A 14,176-nucleotide genomic window follows, 5' to 3' on the forward strand; every position below is an offset into this window, starting at 1 on the left:
CCATGCATATGAATATGCATAAGGCAAGTAGGGGATCTCCCGCCCTCCGCAGCTGACCAGGCCCCGACCACGCCTTCTGCGTCGCTCCTGCCCGAGACGCCGCGTAGTCCCTCCTCCGGCCGCTAGGTGTAGCCTTCCGCCTGGAGGAGAAGGGCAAGGCTCGCAGGCCGACGGCTTCTTCTTCTGCTAGGCCCCGTGGAAGCGGGGCGGGGAGGCTTCGCCGTGGCGCCATTCGCTCCGAGCTAGCCGGGTCGAAGTGTGTCGCAGGGGGCGGGGGAGGAGGCAGGACGCAGCTGCCGCCGAGGCTGCTAAGTGAAGGTACCGTCACGGGCCGGCCGGGCTGTCCCCTGGGCGGGGGAGCGCAGCGCTTGCCGGGCTCGCTCGCTGGCTGCCTGCAAAGCTCGTGGCTGGCAGAGGAGAAGCCTCCTCCTCCGCCGCCGCCGCCGCCGCGCGCAGGGACTGGAGATGCGCGCGGCTCCGTTGGCTGGGGGGCGCGCGCTCCCTGTAGGGGTTGGGGAGCTCGGACGTGGGGGAGACCAGACCCGCCAGGAGGGGGTGGGGGAGAGAGAAGTGGGGGTCAGAGTTGGCTAAGAGACTCTCCCGCCTCCTCTCTGCAAGGTTTTGCATCGAAGGAGGCGAGAAGCCTAGCTTGGTTGTTGCGAAGCGCCGCGCAAACCCTTCTTTGTTTACTTCAGGAATTTTTATTCCTTTTCGTTTTAACTCTGCAGCGGCTTCACCTTAAACGGCAAAAAGCACACTCCTCCATGGCAAAGAACGCCCTCCCTTCTTTCCCAATTCTGCTATACTGTATTTAGTTTATTGGGATTTTGACCAGGCCCCCAAGACCATTGAAAATGTATACCTATTTGTTATCTCTGAGGGAGTTTTCCAAAAGAGGGATGGAGCAGGTGACATTTTGGGGCTCCCTGGTTTTGCTTCCTTCTTCCTTTTTAAATCTATGAGCACCTGTGGCTGCAACTACATGGGAGAATAGTTTGCTGAGTAGAACATCTGGGGGTTCTGGGATGTGGATGTTGGCATGTATATAATAATACAATTGCCATAACAACTGACAACTCAGTTTTGCATCTGTGTTCAGCAAGTGTCCAGTTAGGGTTTCCTCATCGGAGGTGCCTGCTTTATGCTCCTTTTTGTGTCACTGAAGGAATTGGAGGAGGGGAAAAAGGGAAGGTGTGTGTGCAAGTGGGAGGTTAAAAAAAAAGGCTTGTAAACAAGGGTGTGTCTTGCTATACTTAACCAGGCAGGAGCAGTGGGAAGCTGTGTGCTTGTCCCGGCAGGAATGGTCTCTGCTTCTTCTTGAGGTTGTTAATGTTTCCTCTTTGCTGAGGTGAATGGCTGGGGCTCAGAGGCGCCCAAGAGATAGTAGCGCTATGCTCCTGAAAGACGGTGGAAGAATCCGTCGGGTGCACCTCTCTTCGTCTGTGGCAAATTCGATACAAGAGCTTTTGGAGCAGATAATATCTGAGCGGGATGCTTTAGGTCAAGCCCTGGCTTCTCTCTCAGCTGGACTGGCCAGACTGGAGAAACACCTGGAAGAGACGGACCGCCGGGTAGAAGCTCTGGAAACAAAGGTGGTGTCCACACAAAGCTGTGTTGTCAAACACTCCACTCTGATGAGGGAACTGGCGGTAGGGCGCCTGGTGGCCGACCGCAGGCTGGAGAGCCTAGAGAACAGAGTGCGAGCTCGGAACTTAAGGGTCACTGGTGTCCCAGCAGCTGTTGGAGATGTCAACCTCATTCCGTACCTAGAAAATCTGATGCCAGCTGCCTTGGATTTAAATGGGAAAGAGGTTCCCATCTGCATTGAAAGTGCATACCGTCTCCCAGCAAAGCATGCCCACGAGGGGAGTGGCAGTACAGTGCTAATAACTCTCTCAGATGTACGCCATCGGGAGAGGATACTGAACGCACCGTGGGCTTCCCAGACAACAAAGTTCAACGGACACAAGGTATCCTTCTTTCCTGACCTCAGCCCTGCCACGTACGCCAGGCGGAAGCATTTCGTTGCACTCAAGCAACAGTTCCTGAAGGCAGGAGCTCGGGCTTACGTCTTGAGCCCTGCAAAGTTAAAGGTGGTGCACCAGGGAAAAACCTACATCTTCAAGGACAGCAAATCTGCAGCCCAGCTGCTGGATAAAATCCAACAAGGTAGCTGGTGAAAGGTTATGGTGAATAAGGATAAATTGAAATCTGAGCCAGGAAGCTTTGGCCCTTCTTTCTTATGATTGTGAATTTCACACTAGTGTGCAGCTTTGTTTTGGCTATCTCTGTCCCTTCTTTATTTTGAGTAAAAAGTAGTTAGTAACGGATACAAAGGAAGGAAAACCAGCTAAGATTTACCATCACTGCAAGCCTTGTGAGGTATGCAATATCTTGGGATAGCTTCTGTGAAAGTTTTTTATTCCTGTGAAGAAAGGTTGCAGCGTTTGGGACTCTTTAGTTTAGAGAAAAGGCGAGTAGGAGGTGGCATTATTGAAGTATGCATAGCATGGAAAAACCGGATAGAGAAAAGTTTTCTTCCCTTTCTCAAGACACTAGAACTTGTGGAGATCCAGTGAAGCTGGATGTTGAAAGATTCAGGACAGATAAAAGAAAGCACTTCTTCATGCAGTGCATAGTTAAACTACAGAAGTGGTGATGGGTACCAACTTGGATGGCTTTGAAAGAGGATTAGACAAATTCGTGGAGAAGTCTAGCAATGGCTACTTTCTATGGTGACTGTGCTGTGCCTCCACAGTTTGAGGCCGTACTGCTTCTGAATACCAGTTGCTGAAAATCAGCAGCGCGTTTTGAAACATCTTCGGAATCTGGGGTCCCTTCCCTCTTTTGCCTCCCCCTTATCAAGGTGTGTTCTGTCTCACAAAATGTTACTGCAATTTTCATCATCCCTGACTGTTGGTCATTCTGGTTGGGGCTCATGGGAGCAGGAATCCCCCCCTCCCTGTCCACTGTTGAGTGAGCTGCACAGGACCTCTTGACCAGGGCTGGGGAACTGAGGGCCCACCAAATGTTAGATTCCTGCACCTATTTCATTGCCCATTGGTAATAGCATGTAATGATTAAAATGCTGTTTTACCAGAGAATATTGATATGACGGTTCACTCACTGACAGCTGCAATATTAGCTGTAACTACTAAATAGAACAAATATCAGTCTGCCTTCCCTGGAGAAAAGGCTCCTAAGAGTTTAGGATATAGTTTATGGTTGAATTAGCTATTATCGTTAGAATTAAGGAAAGGGAGATTTAAGAGGCAATGCATTTACTAAAAAAAAATGAGCCTTTTCAATGTCTACTGGAATGTTAAGAGTTTAGGATCATGTACAGCCTTAGGCACTATAAGGAGAAGCATAACTTTGTTTTCTATGGGAACATGTTTCCTATGGGAATAACAGCCTAATGATAAACAAGCCAACCAATGAGAGTCCGTTTAGAGATACCAGCTATTCCATTTGGCTGCGAAGTTTGTATTATTTGTTACATTAGGTATATTGCATTATGCTTGTTGAACATGTGTGGTGTGAGTCAGCAAAATAAATTTTGAAAAAACCTGGGGGGATTTGGAAAAGGTATTGGGAAGAGGCAACAGAGGGGCACCTAGCAGGCTCCCTCTGGACGGGTATGAGAAAGGTGGGTTGCAAACGGGGAGAGAGAAGAGGATTGAGTTGTCACCTTTTCACTAACAGGTCTCCTGTGCAATAATAACTGTGTGAGTCGCTGCTGAATTTCTGCATTCATTAGCATAGAAATCCAGTAAACTGGGGAGTGAAACGCATTTCTGAATTTTTGCCAGTTGTGTGCTGATAAAAACACGATAGGCCAGCCTTCTAGACAGACCCTGACCATTGTGCTGGGGAAGAGGCATGGTGCAATATACATTCTTTTTATTAATGGTAGGTTGTCTGGGTCAGTTGCAGGTTTTGGAGAGCTCTCAGTCAAGTTATCATTAGTCCCCTGCCTCTTAGTACAGGCCCAACCTTCTCATTGTTTCAAGCTGCTGCTGTACTTCTTTTCATTGTTACTATGTTCTCATCTGCCATGGCGTGAACAAGCAGGCAGTGGTTTACCCTGCCCTCTGTAGGTGAGGAGCACGAGTGCAGAGCTCTTGGTTGGGGCCCATTAAAAGTGTGGCCCTTGTGGCCTATGCCAGCCCACCTTTTTTCTTTGCCTGGTGTAAAATCAGAGGGGCAGCCCTTCCGAGTGCCAGGGCAAACAGTGAGGGAGTGCCATTGTGCTCATGCCCAGGTTGTGGGCTTACCAGTGGCATCTAGTTGGCCACTGCAGCAAATGGGACCCAGCAGAGCTCTTCCTGGAGGATGTACTGAAAATGTGTAGAAGCAGGCTGAAGCATTAGTAGAACTTAATTGTTCCTAAGCTGCTTGGGCAATTGCAACTTTTGACCACAGCCTACCCAGCTCCAGCAGGTATCGTAAAGACTTGGAGAGTATCACTGATGCAGGGACAAACTTGAAGTAGCTAATGTTGAGCAAGATGAGTTCTCTGAACCTCTCAGCAAAAGGACTAGGTTTCTGTGGTACAAAATCAGAAGAGGTTTTGGGGATATACGGTTCCCACACTGAACCCAGATCAAAGCACCACTACCCAGTGGGATCATTTTATTATTTATTTGGAGTATGCATGCTGTTACAGAGAAGGCCACATGCCCAAAGAGAGGCTACTCTGGACACAGCCTCCTTAATTTTTCCTGAGCCTTTCTCCATTGTAATCCTGCAATTTGAGTTGCTGTATAGAGTTCACCTGTTTCCTTGCCCGTGTTCAAATTCTCTGATCCTAGTGTTTCTCTTCCTTCCTTTCTGTCTCAAACTCTTTCAGAAAAGATGACTATGACTTTGATCCGCAACAGGCTGGGGCTGCTGGTCTTAGGAGTCCTTGTCACCTTCGTCCTCTACCTGTTGCTGCCGGCAATCCAGCATGAGAGATTCACATCCTCGGTAGACATCCCCAAGCCACGGGCTATGGAGGAAGAAATGAATAAGGGTCAAGGCACGGGCAACATCACCATCTTGACAGGGACAGTCCTGCAAAATCCCTCTGTTTTCTTTAGAGAAGCTGTACAGGTACAGAAAGATGGGCCACCCTTCACTGAAAGGTAAGCCGCCCCCCCCCAAACTCTGACTATAATGAGATAAAATGGCCCTTGTCACCTTAAATAATAAACAAGTTCCATTGCAGCCTGTACATACTGACAGTTTGCAACTGCATCAGCTTAGGTTATGATTCTAGTAGTGTGTCCTCATGCAATAATCAGACTACTAGAGATAAAACAAATTTTGACAAATTGTTCTTCCTTTGATCCAGCAGTGCATTCTGTGCCTCTGCAGATACGCAAGTGCTTGTTGACTAAACCAAGATGGCTGTTATCCAAAGCATCTTTGAATTAAAACTATCTTGGTAGCTGCACTTCTGCTGCTAAAAACGATCCTTCAGCACTTGGGAGAATAAATACATTTTGGCTTTTCAGTTACTTTTCCACTCAGAGGTGCCAAAAGATGACTGTTACAATGGTGAAGTATCCAGATCTAGACTTTACCTCTGGATCAGCTGTTTCACAGATCTTTTTGTTTCTTTCCAGCAAAGTGCAGAAATGTTCGACGTAGCAATAGCCTGCTGAGTCTTGCTGATGCTGAAGTTTTCCTCCTATGTTTGTTGTGCTAACCTATTGGACTTTTCAGGTGGTAGCTTTATTGTGCAAGTCCTAGTACGTTATTGCAGAAGATCCAAACACCTTTTTCCTCAGCTAGCACATTTGTTGTAAAGAATCTCATTTTCCCAGCTGTCAAGCACAATATTTCAGCACTAAAGAGATAGATAGATTCCACCCTTGTCAGACCCAAAGCAACTAGATAATTTTATGTAAAGCTGCCAGTTCCCAAAGTTTTGTAAACTATTACCTCAGATGAGGAAATTCTTTCTCTTTCCAGTATTTCACTAACAAAATCCTTGCTGTTAGTCATATAATGTAATAATTTCTCACTTTCTTTGACATGAGTTTTTATTGGTGAGCGCTGGTGACATCAATGGTGACGATCTGCAATCCTCATTCCCAATACCCACACCTATAAAATATTTTACTTTCATTTTTCTGTGTTGGAGAACCTGAGTACTGTTTACTATGCCAGTGTGAGAGCCAGTGTGGTGTAGTGGTTAAGAGCGGTAGTCTCGTAATCTGGGGAACCGGGTTCGCGTCTCTGCTCCTCCACATGCAGCTGCTGGGTGACCTTGGGCCAGTCACACTTCTTTGAAGTCTCTCAGCCCCACTCACCTCACAGAGTGTTTGTTGTGGGGGAGGAAGGGAAAGGAGAATGTTAGCCGCTTTGAGACTCCTTAAAGGGAGTGAAAGGCGGGATATCAAATCCCAACTCTTCTTCTTCTTCTTCTGTGCCACTGTATCTTAAATATGTGTACATCCTTTGCTGCAGTCCTGTGTTACTGTGTGAACTCTCTTCCTCATTTACATTTAATTCTAGGCTGTGTGCAGCTCAGAAGCGCTGGAGTGCGTATATACCCTCCCTTTCAGAAAATCTGTACTGCTTTCCCACTCCCATCCAGGCTATCATTACTTCTGTATTTGTTCTTTGTTTCTTCATTTGCAAATAGACTATACACTGTGTTTTCTTTTCCAGGTTGGCAGTGATCTTCCTGCATGGTCAGTCCTTCAATTCAAAAAAATGGGAAGAATTGGGGACACTAGCTTTACTTTCTGAGAATGGATATCGTGCAATAGCCATTGATTTGCCTGGTGAGAATAAGCTGCAGACTTACCCATGTTGGAGCTTTATGTGCTCTTGCAGTTCATCAGGGAGAAATAACATAAAAATGTGTGTATCTAACTTCATCACTGGCACTTTAGTTGACAGTGAGCAAAGGTATAAGAAAAAGCACCACTTACTGTGTTCACTGAACTACTCCCACATAACTGGGGCAGGGGTAAAGGTTTGGCATGTAAGGGTGTTAGGGGAGAGGTAGTACAGTGGTACCTCGGGTTACAAATGCTTCGGATTACAAACTCTGCTAACCTGGAAGTAGTACCTCGGGTTGCAAACTTTGCCCCAGGATGAGAACGGAAATTGCACGCCACCAACGGGAGGCCTCATTAGCAAAAGCACACCTCATGTTAAGAACGGTTTCGGGTTAAGAACGGACCTCCAGAATGAATTAATCCAAGGTACCACTGTACCTCATGGGGGGGACGTGTCATGCTTCTCCTGGGGTAGTTTGTCTAACATTGGTCCCCACTCCGTACTCAGCTCTCAGCTGAGGCTCCTAGAAGCTGTCAGCATGCAACAGCAGCCACAGCCCAGGAGCAGCTTTGACTGGCCATCTAACCAGGTGAGGGTAGCTGATGGGTCTCAAACCCTCAGTGAGTTTGGGACTTTCCCTCCATACAAAGACAAGCTTTGGCGAATTGATCAGATGAAACCAATAGTGGCTCCAACAGTCAAGGCGGCGGTTTCTGCTCATGTTGTAGAGGAAGTGAGGGGCAGACTGGGTTAGTCAGTCTGGGAAGGTAGCCCTTCTTGGACAAGGAAAACTCTGGTCCTAAACCTTCTCTGTTTTGTGGGATATCTTCTGGAGAAGAAAAGGCTAAGGAGTAAATCCCTAAGACAGTTGAATGGCATCTTGTACGCCTCATTCTGGCAACTCCTGTAGCCAGGCTGGTGCCAAACGTAGTGCTGTGCTGTCCTTTGGACCACATCAGCAAGGCCAAGAGGAGGGTCTTGTTGTCTGGGCAGCCCAAGACCTTCACACACACTTCCCAGGCTTGCACCCTGGGGAGGTTACTTTGGTGCTGCTAACGCAGCGGTTTGACTTCACCCCAGAGGCACACTCCATTGTCTCTCAAGGCAGATGGATGCCAACAACTGGTAAAGCAGTGGTGGCCAAACTTGGGACTACAACTCCCATCATCCCTAGCTAACAGGACCAGTGGCCCGGGATGATGGGAATTGTAGTCCCAAAACAGCTGGCGGGCCAGTTTGGCCACCACTGGTAAAGGGATCCTTAACTCCTTCACAACATGAATGCCACAGAAATAAAGGACCTGCCAAAATCCCTGTCCCATCAATCACATTGGGGGAAAAGTGACTGAAGTACTGTACAAAGTCAGGCAGTTTTCTTGAGTTCCCCAGCTGTTAGACTATAACTCACATCATTCCCAGACAGCTTAGCCCAATGGCCATGAATAAGCCAGTTATACTGCTGGCTGGCAAATGATCGCCTAGAAGATCGTCCATGAGGCCACCAGATTCCAATGATGCTTTCAGTGTTCTTTGATCTTAGGACCCTAGATGCTGTTGGACTACAGCTCCCATCATTTCAGGGTGCTGTAAGGTCTGACGAATGAGACAAGGGAAAACAGCACTGCCCATCTTTCTTGGATATATTCCTCTTTCAGGCAACACTGTTCACTAGAGGGCAATGCTTGGTCCCTGCTCTGGGATTCTTTGTCATAGTTACTCATTGCCTTGGAGATGTGGCAGAACTAGCCTAGATAAGTTTGGCTTGCATTAGAGCACAAGGTGGCTGCTAATTAGCAGTAAGCAGTGACCTATGAGTTGAAGGTTCTTTTTGCTTAGTGGTATAAATTTTAGACAGATCGCTGCATCTTCTCCAAAGGAAGCCAGAAGTAATTGCTAGTAAGTTCAGGTTGAAAATTAGTTGGTTTAGCAGCAAAGCCATGTAGTTATCTCTCCTTGAATGTTCAGCTTCCTTGAGTCTTCGTTTCATAGGAGCTAAACTCAGCTCTGCATTTTGCAGCAAACCTCAGTGCTGGTGGAGTGATTTCTCCCCCCACCCCACACACTTAATGCTGGTGCAGGTTCTTTAAATGACAATGATGCTTAGCATTCATAATCACTGCATTTTTGAGAGAAGGAATCAAATATGTTGGTAATTCCTACCATAGCACTGTAAGGTAATTCAATAATATTGCTCCCATAATACTGAGAGGCTGTGACTTGCAGGAGACCACCTTATAGATTACTTGGTTGATTTGAAATGGAAGGCGCTTGGCTCATGGCTCACCCTCTTAACCACGAAGTAACTAAAGAAACCACCACTGGCAAAGATCAATTAACTCTGTCTCTGCAACCTTCCTAAGACCCTGATTGTCCACAGGATTGGACAGAGGAAAACCACCCTATTGAGGAAAGAACCTAGATCTGTGTGCTTAACAAAGTGACGACAGTGGCCTGAGCTTGTGCAAGGCATAGTTTTCTTGACTTTGGGCAATGGGGATCGGTTGGTAAAGTTAGTAGCTGGAATCAGTCTCATGTGTTTCCACCAGTGCATGTTGATTGTTGCCTGCGTGTGTCCTGGCTGTCTTAATTACCCCAGTTCCTTCTGTTTCTCAACAGGCTATGGGGAGTCCCCAAGCTCCAGCACTGTTGAGACAGCACAAGGCCGTGTTGCTTTCCTGCAGCAAGTCTTCAAGGAGTTGGGACTCCAGCAGCCTGTTTTGATAAGCTCTTCCATGAGTGGTCGCTATTCTATTCCGTTCCTTCTGGCTAGTGGGGAGCAGCTGAAGGGCTTTGTGCCCATTGCACCTGTAGGCACCAAGGACTTCACGTCTCAGCAGTATCAGCAGGTCAAGGTAAGAGAGGGAGCTGTGTCATGGTGTCCCTTCTAATGTTGTGGCCTGCAGCTCATTTGATAAAGATATCATGGGGGCAAGCCATAGCATACGATTCTAGCGGTGGAGCAGAAAAATTGAATGCCAGCCTAGTCTTTGTTCACAAGTGCATCTCTCATGCTTTGAAGGGAACCTGTGTAAAACCAATAATGTGTACACACAGCAGGTACAGAATTTGGCATAACATCTGGCATCCCAGGGAAGTTGACCTTCATTGTTTAGAAGGAAGCTTTAGGCCTGCTTGACTTTTTTTGCAGGGGGCGGGGAATGGAATACATACTGGATTAAGGATAAGAAATTTCAGGAAAATAACAGAGTTCAGTAACTTTGAACAGCTTCCAGGCTTTTCTGCCTCCTTGGGTTTTAGTTAACCATTTTTACTCAGAGTAGATCCATTGAAATCAATGCTTATGACTAACATTATTTTTAAAGGTTCTACTCTGAGTAAAAGTTAGTTTAATACAGCCTCTTGTCTCTGTTCCTGGTTAGTCATCTTTCCCACCATTCCATTCTGTCTCTGCCTTTTGCTGCCTCAGTATTAACTCTTCTGTAGAGTGGTACCTCGGGTTAAGAACTTAATTCGTTCCGGAGGTCCGTTCTTAACCTGAAACTGTTCTTAACCTGAAGCACCACTTTAGCTAATGGGGCCTCCCGCTGCTGCCGCGCCACCGGAGCACGATTTCTGTTCCCATCCTGAAGCAAAGTTCTTAACCCGAGGTACTATTTCTGGGTTAGTGGAGTCTGTAACCTGAAGTGTATGTAACCTGAAGTGTATGTAACCCGAGGTACCACTGTATATGGAAACAGTTTCTTTAGGTACGGAAATGTATGCTCTCTTGTTTCATCTGCCTGATTCTGGGTGCAACGCTTCTGCAGAGCAGAAGGTGCACAGGACTCCACCCAGATTACAATGAGAACAGGGTTCTTCTCTCAGTTGCACTGGCCTACCTACTACTTATAGCAAGAGGCAGCCACTGTGGTTCCCATCGGGTGTTGCAGACAACATTCCTGACCGCTGGCCTTGCTAACTGGGGCTTATGGGAGATGTCGTCCACAGCATCTGGAGGGCATCTCATTTGCTACTCTTGTACATCTTTCTTCTGTGCCAACACGTTTTGTACATTTAGTCCCTTTAGTCAGTTACAAATAAAGCCTTTTACAAAACAAGTCGCTCCTCACATGAGCGTGCAGTCATGTAAGTTTGTAATAATGTATTCCTTCGGGAGATACTTGGTTCCCAACATCCTCTTCTGCCTGAAGGTCTCTAGGTAGACTTTCTGCTTTGCATCTTGGCAACAGGCACACTTGTTGAATCAGATTTATTTGGTGTACATTGAAATGCATAATTAGGAAGGAGATGTGGAGCTTTGCAAAAGTGAAGTGATGATGAGCGTTGCCAGGCATAGCAATCACCCTGGCTTCATAATCACAAAAGAAAGAAGCTGGTGGAAATAAGCCCTGTGGCCAGTCGCTTGGCCATTGTGTTAGTCCAGATGATGTATACAGCATGGTATGTAGCTGACCATATGGGACAGTAGTGCATCAAACACTGGCTGTCCTATCTCAGTTCACTCATATATATATATATTCGCCTTTCCATATCTGAATATTGTATGAGCTGCTGCTTTATGGAAACCCAGTCAGATGGACAGGGTATAAATAATAAATTATTATTATTATTATTATTATTTATTATTCTCGTCAGGTGAGAATCGAGGGGGAATAGTACATCTGCAATTGCAAATCCCAATCTCAAACTTCCTACCAAGCTGATGATTGGCCCCTATAACCTTTTCACTTTCAGCTAAAATGTATATTATAAGGGTGCATAGCCTTATAGTAGTTTTCAATCTGCTGCTCTTTAATGTTCTGATTTATGTGTGCTTTTGTATGTCATCTTGAGCGCTTGCTTTGGCTGGAAAGGAAGCCCAGAAATGTTACAAATACATTTCCAGCAGAGCTTTCAAAGAAGCGCCCACAAGTGCCCATACATAAAAGTATGGCATTTCTTCATCCACAGTGCTCCAGGGATTGTACTTCCCATGCTCACTTCCACCAGGCCCATTAGAACATTACTGATGTGTTAATGTTTTGATCTCTCTAGATTCCAACGTTGATTATCTATGGAGAGCGTGATACTGGCTTGGGCACTCAGTCTCTTCAGAGCCTTCAACAGATTCCCAAATCCAGAGTTGTCATGCTCCTTGGAGCTGGCCATGCCTGTTACCTTGATAAGCCTCAGGAGTTCCACAAAGCACTCCTGAACTTCCTCGGTGAGCTGAAGTGATTCTGTATATCTGCCCTGCCCTGCCGATCTCTTCCTGGGAAAGAATTAAGACTGAACCTTTGCCATGTCGCTGGGGTGCTGTGTGTTTGAATCTGTTTCTCCATATTTAAAAGGGCTGTAGGACTTGCTGACTGTTGACAGGGAATTGCTTCTCCCTGCTTGCTCTTGAGGCTGCTTTTGTTACGACTGCTCCAGGCTTGACTGTCTGAATCCTGCAGAAATATTGGAACAAAGCTACATGGAGCAGAGTGACACCGTTTTCAAGCTATTTGTTGTGACTGTGCCTGGAGAACTTGATCTGCACATCGCTGTCAGCCTCTTGCCCCATTTTTAAGAACTGATCCCTCTGGACAATGATGCAACTTCAGCACCAGTTTCTTCTTTCAGGAGCACAAGCAGCCCATGTTACATCGAGGCCGCACTTCTCCATCATCAGCTGACTACTTCAACTGGTGTGTACACTCCTGTTTTAAGGATTGAGTGTTTTCTACATGTATGTTGTTTTACTGCTCTCCTCTTTCTTGGAAGGGATCTCCTCAAACTTGCCCATCGGTGGAAGGCAACTAAGTGGGCTGCCGTGCTGAATTGTGGCACCCCAATAAGATGAAGAGAGTGTGTGTCCTTGTTTGGAAGATCTGAACAGGAACAAACCACAGCAAACACTAATATATATGAAATTGGCCAGGAGGCCTTTGAGGGACTTGGGGGAATTCTTTTTCTTCTTCTTTTCTTTTCTTTTCTTTGGAAAAAGCACTATGTTTAAATGTCTGTTCCATTTAACTTTTGGTGATAATTGTGATGCCTTGGGAACCCAGCTGTAACAAGTTGGCTGGTTGTGGGTGATTTTGTTTTGTTAGTGTTACATAGATGGTCACCCAAGAAAGAGGAGGTGCGGGATAGAGGGGAAATGATGCTACAAGGTTTTCAGGGAATGTAGCCCATATGTCAGGGTTGTGGCTGATTGCTTCTATTTGGTGTCATAAGCTGTTTAGGGATACTTTTTTTTAGTGTTGCACAACTGCTAAGGGTCAATAAATAATTTGTACAGATCTTGTTGGGTGTATGTGTACACACACATGCTAGGTAGAGACTTGGGAAAGCCTTGCCTTGAAGTAGCATACAGTCATACCTTGGGTTGCGAACATGATCTGTGCAGGAGGCACGTTCGCAACCCGCAGTGTTCGCAACCCGCAGCACCGCATCTGTGCATGTGTGTGACGCGCTTCTGCGCATGACGTCATTTTGTGTTTCTGCGCATGCGCGACCACCAAAACCTGAAAGTAACTCATTCTGGTACTTCCGTTCGGCGCAGTCCACAACCTGAAAAAGCGCAACTCGCAGCGTTCGCAACCCGAGGTATGACTACATGCTTATTTACTAGTTGTCATAGAAGATGGAAATTTCCCTTATAAATTCCTGTGTGTTGGGGTCAGCTTACTCTCTGCTCATCCATGTAAGCAAATGTAGCTTGATCTATTCTTAGCTGATAACAGGATCCCTCCCCCTCCAACTCAGAGGATGCTCAACCTCTGAAGACTTTTCCAAATTAAGACTAAGAGGCCTCACTGTCGCCAAAGACTTCAAAGCACCTACTACAAAGGAGCCACTGCCTTTGGCTTTATGATGCCACACAAATTAAAAGCCTGATAACAGCTCTTGGGCATATTTGTGATACTACTACAACACAACTACTAAGCATGCCACCCACCTTACTCTAAGAAGACTTCACATGCCTTTTTAAAGCAACATCCCACCTCAAGTATTGTAAACTTGCACTAAACGTTAATAAATTCCCCTTAAAATATTTTCAGGTGATTGCCATCCTAATTCCTTTGCACACCGAACTGTTCAGGTTGAATTTATTTTAACTGCTGAGACAAATGAAATAAAAGGTTCTCCTTTGAGATTAAAGCAATTTAGTTGCCTACTAAGACACAGCAAACGTATGTTCAGACATCTGTGAGTAAAATATCCTCAGTGGGGTCTGAGAGTTTTGTGGATGACGTGTCACGGTGCAGACTGTGAGTGGTTTGAAAGCTAACAGTACAAAGTAGTAGGTAGCTGTTCTTTAAAGAGCAAAGGATAGATCTGTCTGGCGAGTTTCTGCTTTGAAAACTAAATTCCATTGCTGAGCCCCTGCGAAGAAGGGACACTACAGAGATAGTTCTTGCTAACTTTCAGGTCTAAGTGCTGGTGTTAGTTTAGCATGGTGTCTATC

The 14,176-nt window shown here is 46.2% G+C and overlaps 1 protein-coding gene across 3 annotated transcripts; it reads left to right on the forward strand.

The window, feature by feature from the left end:
* Window positions 1–128: 128 nt before the first annotated feature.
* Window positions 129–13,008, forward strand: ABHD14A (abhydrolase domain containing 14A). Of its 3 annotated transcripts, none has more exons than XM_080996503.1 (5): window positions 129–318; window positions 4,853–5,129; window positions 6,664–6,779; window positions 9,397–9,632; window positions 11,776–13,008. In XM_080996503.1, exons 2-5 carry the CDS (start codon window positions 4,858–4,860, stop codon window positions 11,956–11,958), a joined length of 807 nt encoding a protein of 268 aa, XP_080852629.1. In that variant the 5' UTR covers window positions 129–318; window positions 4,853–4,857; the 3' UTR covers window positions 11,959–13,008. The 3 variants fall into 3 exon arrangements, with proteins under 3 accessions (XP_080852629.1, XP_080852628.1, XP_080852630.1); XM_080996502.1 differs by lacking the exon at window positions 129–318 and adding an exon at window positions 591–1,191; XM_080996504.1 differs by lacking the exon at window positions 129–318 and adding an exon at window positions 2,006–2,169.
* Window positions 13,009–14,176: the final 1,168 nt, after the last annotated feature.

This window comes from Podarcis pityusensis (genome assembly GCF_964106645.2).
Source record: "Podarcis pityusensis genome assembly, chromosome: 2".
NCBI classification, from domain to species: domain Eukaryota; kingdom Metazoa; phylum Chordata; class Lepidosauria; order Squamata; family Lacertidae; genus Podarcis; species Podarcis pityusensis.

What these genes read in the sequence shown, in the direction of transcription:
- ABHD14A (XM_080996503.1), top strand. Translation starts at nt 4,858, where the DNA reads ATGACTATGACTTTGATCCGCAACAGGCTGGGGCTGCTGGTCTTAGGA. An exon ending in GGGCCACCCTTCACTGAAAG is followed by an intron (nt 5,130 to 6,663) that starts GTAAGCCGCCCC and finishes TTTCTTTTCCAG; the next exon opens with GTTGGCAGTGATCTTCCTGC. An exon ending in AATAGCCATTGATTTGCCTG is followed by an intron (nt 6,780 to 9,396) that starts GTGAGAATAAGC and finishes GTTTCTCAACAG; the next exon opens with GCTATGGGGAGTCCCCAAGC.